At 52.3% G+C, this 9,484-nt stretch overlaps 2 protein-coding genes across 2 annotated transcripts; one reads left to right on the forward strand and one right to left on the reverse strand.

The window, feature by feature from the left end:
* Positions 1 to 411: 411 nt before the first annotated feature.
* Positions 412 to 5,224, reverse strand: EIF1AD (eukaryotic translation initiation factor 1A domain containing). The gene is made up of 6 exons (XM_007091861.3): positions 4,963 to 5,224; positions 3,438 to 3,616; positions 3,183 to 3,291; positions 2,973 to 3,081; positions 2,754 to 2,804; positions 412 to 2,257 (listed from the first exon to the last, which is right to left on the reverse strand). Exons 2-6 carry the CDS (start codon positions 3,522 to 3,524, stop codon positions 2,113 to 2,115), a joined length of 501 nt encoding a protein of 166 aa, XP_007091923.1. The 5' UTR covers positions 3,525 to 3,616; positions 4,963 to 5,224; the 3' UTR covers positions 412 to 2,112.
* Positions 5,225 to 5,538: 314 nt separating this feature from the next.
* BANF1 (BAF nuclear assembly factor 1) lies at positions 5,539 to 7,258 on the forward strand. Its single transcript, XM_042958910.1, has 3 exons — positions 5,539 to 5,644; positions 6,350 to 6,487; positions 6,723 to 7,258. Exons 2-3 carry the CDS (start codon positions 6,365 to 6,367, stop codon positions 6,867 to 6,869), a joined length of 270 nt encoding a protein of 89 aa, XP_042814844.1. The 5' UTR covers positions 5,539 to 5,644; positions 6,350 to 6,364; the 3' UTR covers positions 6,870 to 7,258.
* The last annotated feature ends 2,226 nt before the right edge of the window (positions 7,259 to 9,484 follow it).

The following is a 9,484-nucleotide window of genomic DNA, read 5'->3' on the forward strand; positions in this document are numbered from 1 at the left end:
GACCTGAAGTCAGACACTTAACTGACTGAGCCACCCAGGCACCCCTCAAGCTAGATTTAAAACCCTGCCAATGAAAATCTCAACAGGATTTTTAAGTGGAAATTAACAAGTTCCTTTTAGAGTTCTTATGTAAGAGAAAATATGAAATTTTCAAGGAATAGTAAGGCAGAGATGAGGGAGCTATGAGATTATTAATCCTGCCATAAAACGTGGTAGGTGCACATACATCAACAGATTAGAAATTCCAAAAGGAGACCCATAAATACGCAGGAATTTCGTTTATTTTAAGATACCTTAAATCTGTGAAGAACGACCCCTTCAGTAGATGGTATACAGATGACTATCCCTTTAGCAAAAGTCACTTCCCATAAAAAATAAATTTCAGCCAAGTTCAATATACACACACATACATATCCTTAACTCACCTGAAGTTTATTTTTTGTACACACAGACATACAAACACATACACATGTATACGTTTAAAGCTATACTAAGATACTATAAAGGAAAGTGAACAAGAAGCAGATAAATGAAGCAGTAGCTGGAGAGGATGTGGGAACAGCGACCGGTGTTTCAGGCTGTTTTGGATGGGAGAGTCTACAGCGTGTTCGATGCTAACACATCCAGTAGAAAGGATGACAAAAACCAAAACTTCCATACAGTCCCTAAGCAGGAGGACAGACAAGCTCCAAAGCACAACAGAAAAGGTTTTAGTCCCACTGGATTACATGGGGACATTAGAGACAAGACAATCCATGAGCACATTTGTACGCTTGGTAACGGAGAGGTGAGAGTTCCCTCCAAAGGCTATGATTTAATGAAGTATGTGGTCAACACCTAAGAGGAGAAGGAGGAATTGGCAGACAACGTAAAAGTTTTGAAATACAACATCCCAGAGAAGATCTGCTAGGCAGTGCTGAGTGTCCACTTGAGGTTTTGTTAATTATGAATTTAAGGTAAAACTAGTGAGCTAGGTTGGCTGTTTTCTCTAGCAGTTACTTGAGCATAAGCAGAGAGGTAAACGGGTTGGCCGGGGTTAGGTTTTACTAGATGAACACAGTGGAGGGAAACAAGGGAGCGGGAGGGTATAGGAAAGTGGAGATAGGAGAGTAACAGTAAGAAGGGAAAGGAGCGGGGTGGGGGGGGGGGGGGGGAGGCCTGCAGATAAAGATAAAGAGGAGGTAGTTGAGCAAGCAAGCAAGAAAGCCAGGACGTGGTGACTGCACAGATGTATGAATTCAAGAAGGGCAATTCCTACCAATGGCAGGGATCCAGGGAGGGACTGAAGACACAGGCAGCAGGCCTGAAGTGGAAGACAAAGAAGTAGGGGGCCACACACAGTGTCGAAGAGACCCACTCCCAGGAGGTAGAAAATGACGACAGAAGCAGGAATAGAAGACTCTAAGCCAGGGGGTAAACTCTTCAACGTCTGAACAGTGATTAGGTCAAGGCCAATAATGAAGAGGGAGTGTATGGCCAGAAGTATGAGCTTCAAAGGACAAGTGGGATGGTTTGCAAGAGGGCTGAGGAGTAATGGTCTGTGTAGCCACAAGGCCGCCACCAGGCAGAGGATGTACACCACGGCACGGAGGTGGGCATTACTGCAGTCGTGGTGACTGGCACGCCAGGAAAACAGCTTACGAGGCACTATGAAATTTGTCCTGAGTGTCTCTTAGAGGCGGAGGCACTAGATCCTTCCGCCGTGCTCCTGAATGCCTGACTCAGTATTACTTGCCAGCAGGCAACAGAGAAGGATTGCTCCCAGTTAGTAAATACATGCATGAAGGCACAGCACAGGGCCTGGCACTTACTGAGTGCCCAGTGAGAATCTAGGAAAGGTTCCAGCCATTTCCATTTCCTGCCCGTTTAGGACCTGCACCAAGGAGCAGTCTGTAACTTCACGAATCCCTCCTCCCTCCAGAGAGCCACTCAGACACCAGCACAAGTCGTCACCCACCAGGGGTTTAATTCTCCTTGAGCAGAAGGTCAGTTCAGAGAGGGGCCCTGCCTTGTCCCCCATCCAGAGGGGGAAGATCTGCAGAGCACCCCAGGAATGTCTGAGCTCAGAGGAGCCAATCCTAGTCTCTGGGCAAGAGAAGCGGGTCGAGGGACTCAGGCTGTCTCTTCCTCTTCGCTCTCCTCCTCGCTCTCATGATACTGTCTGCGATTGGTGTTAACAAAGAGGTCAGAATCATCTTCAGAGCTGGACTCTTCTCCTGATGACTGTGGCTCCACTGGGAGTTCTGGCGGAGTCTGTCTGCATGGGGGAAAGGGACAGGGTTAACCCAATGCCTTCTGGAAAAACTAGACTGGCAATCAAGGAGCCCCATAAAAAGGAGGGCATAAGGCCAAGAAAAATTGTCTAAAGACTACTTCCCACCTCACATCAAAAGTCTGCAAGAACCACTGGTTTTAATGAGTCCAATCACCAACACTCAATGGACTCACACTACATACCAAGTGCTATACTAACTAATTTTACAAGCATTAACTCCTTTAATCCTCACAAAGCTCCCATCTTACAGGCGGGGAAATCCAAGCCTAAGAGATGAAGTAACCTACTTAAACCATTCATTTACAAGTGGTATTGCCATGATTTTAACCCCAGGCATCTGACTTTAAAGCCACACTCACAACCACATATTCTGGAGCTCTCACCAGGGACTCTACACAGATAGAAAGAAGGTCTCTATTTTCCCCTCAAGTCTCCAAGGCCTTAGCCCCTATTTTCTGTCCTAAGGCTTGTTCCTCACCTGTTCCTACTGTTGTTGTGCTTCTCAGCCACTTCTGAGAAGGCCTCAGGCCTGTACCAAGAGAAGAACCAGGGTCAGAAAAGACAGAAAAATCTATCAGCAAAAAAGCTGTTTCCAGCTGTCCCTGCCTGGGATGCCATCTTCCCTCCCCCACCTCCACAGCTAGGAAGTCAATATCCCCCAAAATGAGACAGGCAGTGACCAAGGGGACCACCCTACCAGAGCCCTTCCTTCTGCAGAGAGCGCACATGGTCTTTGCAGAGTACAAAGGAGATCTCAGCCTTCACTTTTTCTCCCTCTTCAATCGGGTCAACAATGAGAAAGTCGCCTGCAGGTAAGACAGGAGAAAAGACACAATAAATCCTGCTTGCAGCGGGGGAAACCAAGCCCCCAGGAAACAGTTGTCTCCTATAGGGCTACCTCTCTCACCTCTCTTGATCCAGATGTTCTTCCGGTATTTGGAGGGCATGCTCACCAGGAAGCGCTGCCCCTGGGCTGTCTCCACCTCATGCAGATTGTTCCCTGGGGTCCTGAGTACCTGGTCCAAGAGAGACCAAGAACCAGTCAGCCTCATCAGCCAGCTCAAATACTCAGTGAGCTGTGCTGCACCTTACCGCCATGCCAGGGGTCCAAGGGGAGTAGAAGGATGGGGAGGCAGAGCCGCTTATGCCCAATGCCACTCACCCTCACGATCTGCTGCTGGTCAGAGGGCACCATATGCTCCCCCAGCACCTCCTTCACCACATGCTTCCTCTTGGTGGCCTGAGACATGCTGGGGCCCGTCCCAGGGGGTGAGGGATGGGGAGACTGTCAACTCCTCCTCCTGAGTTTCTTCGATGGCAAGTTCAGAACCCAGGACTGTTCTGAAGACGGAGAAAGACCTTTTACTGACGAGTGACTATGTCCTGGTTAAGAACATGACCTTTAAGGGGCGCCTGGGTGGCTCAGTCGGTTGAGCGTCCGACTTCGGCTCAGGTCACGATCTCACGGACCGTGAGTTCGAGCCCCGCGTCGGGCTCTGGGCTGATGGCTCAGAGCCTGGAGCCTGCTTCCGATTCTGTGCCTCCCTCTCTCTCTGCCCCTCCCCCGTTCATGCTCTGTCTCTCTCTGTCTCAAAAATAAATAAATAAACGTTAAAAAAAAAAAAAAAAAAGAACATGACCTTTAAAATCTAATTACTAGCATTCAAATTCTATCTTGGCTATGTCCCAGCTGTTCAACTTCCCTAGTTTCAGAGAAAAATAATAGCTAACTCTGATCACCGTTAGTAGAATAAAAGAAGGCAAGCAAAGCACTTAGCACAGCATATGGCACATAAAAACAACTGATTGGGGTGCTTGTGTGGCTCAGTAGATTAAGTGTCCAACTCCTGACATCGTCTAAGGTCCTCATCTCGTAGCTGTGAGATCAAGCCGGGAGTCTGCTTGGGATTCAATCTCTCTCTCTCTCTAAATAAACATTCCATTTATTTATTTAGGAGTCTGCTTGGGATTCATTCTCTCTCTCTAAATAAACATTTAATTAATTAGTTAATTAATTATGTATGTATGTATGTTTATTTACTTTTAAAACCGAGAGAGACAGAGCACGAGCAAGAGAGAGGCAGGGAGAGAAGACACAAAATCTGAAGCAGGCTCCAGGCTCCCAGCTGTCAGCACAGAGCCCCGCCGCAGGGCTCGAACTCAGGGACCGCAAGATCATGACCTGAGCCAAAGTTGTACCCTCCACCGACTGAGCCACGCAGGCGCCCCCGGAAATACACATTTTAAGCAAACATTTTTAAATAAATATAAAAAAAAACCCTCCTGTTACCACATGTGCTGGCACAATCACACAAACTAAATACATGTCCTACAGAAATAAGTCATTCCAGCAACCGCCCGGGGAAGGAGTGTGAGAGGACCTAACTATGTTCCTCAACACATCCGTACATCCCTAGCACAGCCACACAACACAGATGCTCAATTTTTCAACACACTATAGTCAGAGACCGATGGTCCGAGCCAGGAACAAGTTCATAAAAGGTCGGGTAAGCCGGCTTGGTCTGCGGCATCTGATTTCTGACTTGGGTACTGAGAAGACAGGACTCGTTCCACCAAGGCTGAAGGTTTCCAAAGGAAACTGCAAAGTGACACCTCTAGCTGCTGTCCCCTGCCCTCCTCCCTCCCTCTCCTGGAGGAAAGACGCTGAGAGCGAGACCCACACTTACTCTCTGGCCTTCGTCTCCCACGGGCGCTGCCCGAACGACCTCGTTCTCCAGGAGGCTGAGAGCAGCTCGCCCACGACTCACTTCGCAGCTAAGCCAACGAAGGCACAGAAAAGGGGCCTGCCGGCGGTCACGACGATGGCGTGGACATATACTCAGGTCCCCCGCGCCTCTGGCTTCTAGCCGACTCCTCCAAGCCCAGTGACGACGAGGACTACGCGAGCCCTCCTGGGTCGGATCCTTCCGAGCACCGTACTTCCGGTGCTACCGCGGAAGCCTCCTGGCTACCCTCCCCCGCCTCGTCCGTCTCTTTAACTCTTCCCACCGCCAGGTCAGCCGAGGCTAAGTTTTTAAGTTCCCGATGCGTGCAGCGGGGAACGGAGTTTTCTCCGACGCCCCAGCTTCCTGAGACCGGACATACTGCCCGAGAAGCGAGACCACAGAAAGCAGCCGGGCTTCCCGAGAGGCAACCCGAAAGCCAAGCCTACTAAAGGCGCCACTGAGGTCGAGAGCGCCTCATCTCTATGGCTCGAGGCGGCTAGAAGCGCCCAATTCGGAATTTTTTTTGCACAGGCGGCTCTTGAGGCGACCCGGAAGCGGAAGTGGAAGAAAGTTCTAGTGGGTTGAGGTATCGCTCGGAGCAGCCGGGTGGCGGGAGGAGCCGTTACGGGAGCGGGAGCTGCCGGTGAGCGCTAGCTGCGGAGCAGGGCCGGAGCTGGAGACGGGAGGAGGCGCGGGGAGGAGGGGTGGAGAGGAGCCCGAGCGCTGGAGCGGCCTAGAGGATGCGCCCTCGGAGAGGGCTCGGCCGCCGGGCGGGGAGAGGGCGGGGCGGGGCGCGGCGGCGCGTGGAGGGGGCGGGGCGGCGCGCGTGGGGCGGGGCCGGAGGGCGGGGCGGGAGCGCGTGCGTGGACCCCGCCGCGCGGGAGGAGCAGGTGCGCGCGCTCCGGCCAGCGCGGTCGCTCCGTGAGCGGCGTGCGCGGGCGAGTGGGGGCAGAGCGACCCTTCGTTTGCTTTTCGGCCCAGGGGAGCCGCTCCTGGCGGGGTCAGTGCCTTCTTAGCCCAGCCAAGGTCACACACAGGGAGTGACAGCTCAGGGAGGGCCCCGGCTACCGACTCTGGGAATCTTCCCGCTGCCCCGAGTGCGCCACCTGTGAGGGCAGGAGAGTTTTTCCTCCTGGGCAGCGCTAAAACCCAGATCCCGCAGGGAAAGGTTCTTTTGCCTGGCGGGGAAAACACTCTTCTTGGACCCCGGTTCTCTCCTCCGTGAAAGGAGGGGGATCGGGTTAGCCGCCGTAATGGCTGGTTTCGCGTTCTCTTACTAGAACAGGGCCCCTGGGCCCTTGGGAGTTCCCGGTTTTCAGCCCTAACTCCCTTTTCTTGGGATTCCTAGATTAAGCTGATCAAGATGACAACCTCCCAAAAACACCGAGACTTCGTGGCAGAGCCCATGGGGGAAAAGCCAGTGGGGAGCCTGGCCGGGATTGGTGAAGTCTTGGGCAAGAAGCTGGAGGAAAGGGGCTTTGACAAGGTGCGGGGTGACTGCATGCATCTGGGGGGGGGGGTGAGTGTGGGTAGGGCAGACTACCATGTTTCCTGGCAGTTAGGGGTGAGGAAAGCGAGAGTAACTGTTGGGGGTGGACAGTGGTGTGTGATCTGAAGGGATAGCCAGAGCCTGTCGTACCCGCCAGCCTCACGTGCTTTGAAGCCACAGTAGTGGCCTTCGAGCACTGAGCAGCATGCCCTTTACTTTGCCCGTTGTGCAGGCCTACGTGGTCCTTGGCCAGTTCCTGGTGCTAAAGAAAGATGAAGATCTCTTCCGGGAATGGCTGAAGGACACATGCGGTGCCAATGCCAAGCAGTCCCGGGACTGCTTCGGGTGCCTTCGGGAGTGGTGCGACGCCTTCTTGTGAGGCTCTCCGGGGAGCCCCCAGCCCCTGGCCCCAGCATGGAGTCTCCAGAGTTTGCAGCCGCGTGGGGACTCCTCCCCTGTCCTCTACAAAGGAAGAGATTGCTGTTGTCGTACTCCACCTCTGATGTACTCCAAGGTCTTTTGGGAGTTCTCTCCCCTCACCATTTCAACTTTTTGAAATTCTCGCCCTTGCATGCATTTCCCTTCTCCTTCCCCTGCCAGTTTCATGTCAACAATTACCAGCTTCTCCCGAGTGGATTCCAGGCCCTTCCCTGACCCCCACTCCCACCCCTACCTCTGGTCTGTTTTATGCTATTTGGCTCTTTTTTGGCAAAACAGTCACTGTCCTTGTAAAGTTTTTTAAATCAATAAAGTCAGTGGCCTTCCTGACTGGGCTTTGTGCGTTGAAAAGCAGGTGGGCTGGGACTTCCCCACAGACTGACCAGGTCTGCGACACTCCTTATCAGTGCAGATCGAAACTGGCGGCTTCCTTCCTACCCGGGAGGGCAGCCACCCTAGCCACGTAGGCCTCAGCCAGGTGCTTTGGCGTGTCCCTTAGTAACCTGGCAGGGAGTGTGGGCTGATATCTCCCTGGGATCTGGGTGGGCTGTGATGTTCCAGATGTCATCCGAGTCAACATCTGGGCTAGGCAGCACCTGGTGGAAAAGTCAGTGGGAGTCCAGGGTACCGGGAAGAGGGTGAATCAGATGTAGGTAAGAGTTCACCTGCCAATCATCGGGTGCTTTCCTGGCCTTTGGGAGGAGTGGCCAGGCCTCTGGCTCTCTTAGGGAGGTTAGGGAGCCAGAAAGAACGTGGACATCACAACTACGCGGGCTTGAGTGAGTTATACTTTTGTTGGGTATATTTTTGTCCTGGTCTTTGTTGAACGCTCAGTGGTAACCAGGCCCGCAGCTAAGATCCTTGCAAACATATTTTTCTCCCCTGGTAAGAGGTAATTGTTTTTTCTTTTGTAGGTGAGGAAACCAGAGGCTCAGAGAGACTAAGTAATTTGACCATGGACTTCCTGCTCGGAAGTTGCCAGATTGGCCCTCAAAATGTAGCTCAAAACCCACGTACCTGAGGGCCCTTTGTTCCCTGGTCACGTCACTTGGCCTCTCCAAGCCTCTGTCTTCCCACTTGGCAAATGAGGTGGTTGTAAGGATCAGGTATAACGCTAGCCGTGTGGCACCCAGCCCTGCTTGGCTTTGTTTCTTTCCCCGGACCACTGATGAGGAACTCCTTGCTTACAGAATTCTCCCCGCAGGACTTACAGTCTGGTGAGGGGAGCGTGACAGGTATTAAATGCAAAAAATTGGGATACTATGTGAAGATTCTCGTGATCCCGGGGAAGGGAAAAGTGAAGGAAAAGTTGATAAACTCAACTCCGCTAATAGCAACTTTGTCTGAAGTTCCAAAGAGAGTGGCGATGCTACCCCAGGGTGGGAAAGGATACGGGCAACACACATAAACAACAGAGGGCTGCATCCAGAGAACTTGACGATGATGAAGATGAAGCAGACAAGATAGAAAAAGAGTAAAAGACTTGAATGGCAGCCATGAAAGGAACACCCCAAATGGCGGATAAGCTTAGGAAAAGGTGCTCGATCACAGGAGTCGGAAACGCAAATGAGATGCCGTTGTCCACTCCCTGGCAAAAATTCCAAAGTCAAACAATACTAAGTGCTGATGAGGGAGTGAAGCAACAGTTTCCATCCAGCTGGTGGGAGTGTAAATTGGTATGAGCCCTTGGGGAAACAGTTGGGCGTTTTCTAGTAAAACTAAAGATAAGACCCATCCTGTGACCCTGCAGGTCGGCTCCCGGGGCCACTGCCAAGGACTCTCGCATGTCCGCACCTGAATGCGTGCTCACGAATGCGTGTTCACCGCAGCTTCATTTATAACAACCCCCAACTGGACCAACCGTAACGGCTGTCGGTACCAGTGAACGTGAACAAAAGACAGGTGAACCGAGCGCCCAAAATGTCAAATGCCGTGATGCCGTTCACGTAAAGTTAAGTGGATCCCTGCTCAGGGATCCCTGTATAGGTGGTAAGACTCTAGAAGAAAGACGAGTAGAAGCGGAGTAGTTCCCTTAGGGGGAAGGAGGTATGAGCAGCGGGGGGCTTGGGGGCGGGGGTGGCAATACAGGTATCGACTAATTTGTTAACACATACGCACTGTGTGCTTTTCCGGTATAAGCTACATCTCAGAACAGTGGAAGGATAAAAAGGAAATCAAAAGTAAGGCCCCAGGGATAGAGCAATTACGTGATTACTTGGAAAACAGGATGGTTATTGGTCGGGGTAAGGGGTGAGTGCGGGGCTGGGTCTGGAAAGTGAGCAGCCCTCCTGGAAGGGCACCAGGTGGCCAGAGCAGGGCCCAGCTTGTGTTACAGACCACTTTCTGGGAGGATGCCAGTCTGACTCCCAGACCGCGGTGGTAATTCAGGCCGTCCGTGGAGTTTCAGGCTAAGTTTCAGATGTTTTCCTGGATGGGTCCAGGGTCACCTCAGAGTCCCCTCAGCCTCAGCCCTTTGCGGTGTGACACTGCCACACGGGCCTGGGGTGCTCAGGCAGGGGCTCGGCAGGGCCATGCCCTCCCCCTACCTCAATCCTG

The sequence above is a fragment of the Panthera tigris genome, chromosome D1 (genome assembly GCF_018350195.1).
Source record: "Panthera tigris isolate Pti1 chromosome D1, P.tigris_Pti1_mat1.1, whole genome shotgun sequence".
NCBI classification, from domain to species: Eukaryota; Metazoa; Chordata; class Mammalia; order Carnivora; family Felidae; genus Panthera; species Panthera tigris.

Bases quoted from the DNA above. Each gene is read 5' to 3' on its own strand.
- EIF1AD (XM_007091861.3), bottom strand. From the start codon at position 3,524: ATGTCTCAGGCCACCAAGAGGAAGCATGTGGTGAAGGAGGTGCTGGGG. The intron at 3,292-3,437 runs GTGAGTGGCATT...CTCTTGGACCAG, and splicing joins ACCAGCAGCAGATCGTGAGG to GTACTCAGGACCCCAGGGAA. The intron at 3,082-3,182 runs GTGAGAGAGGTA...TCTTACCTGCAG, and splicing joins GAACATCTGGATCAAGAGAG to GCGACTTTCTCATTGTTGAC.
- BANF1 (XM_042958910.1), top strand. From the start codon at position 6,365: ATGACAACCTCCCAAAAACACCGAGACTTCGTGGCAGAGCCCATGGGG. The intron at 6,488-6,722 runs GTGCGGGGTGAC...CCCGTTGTGCAG, and splicing joins AGGAAAGGGGCTTTGACAAG to GCCTACGTGGTCCTTGGCCA.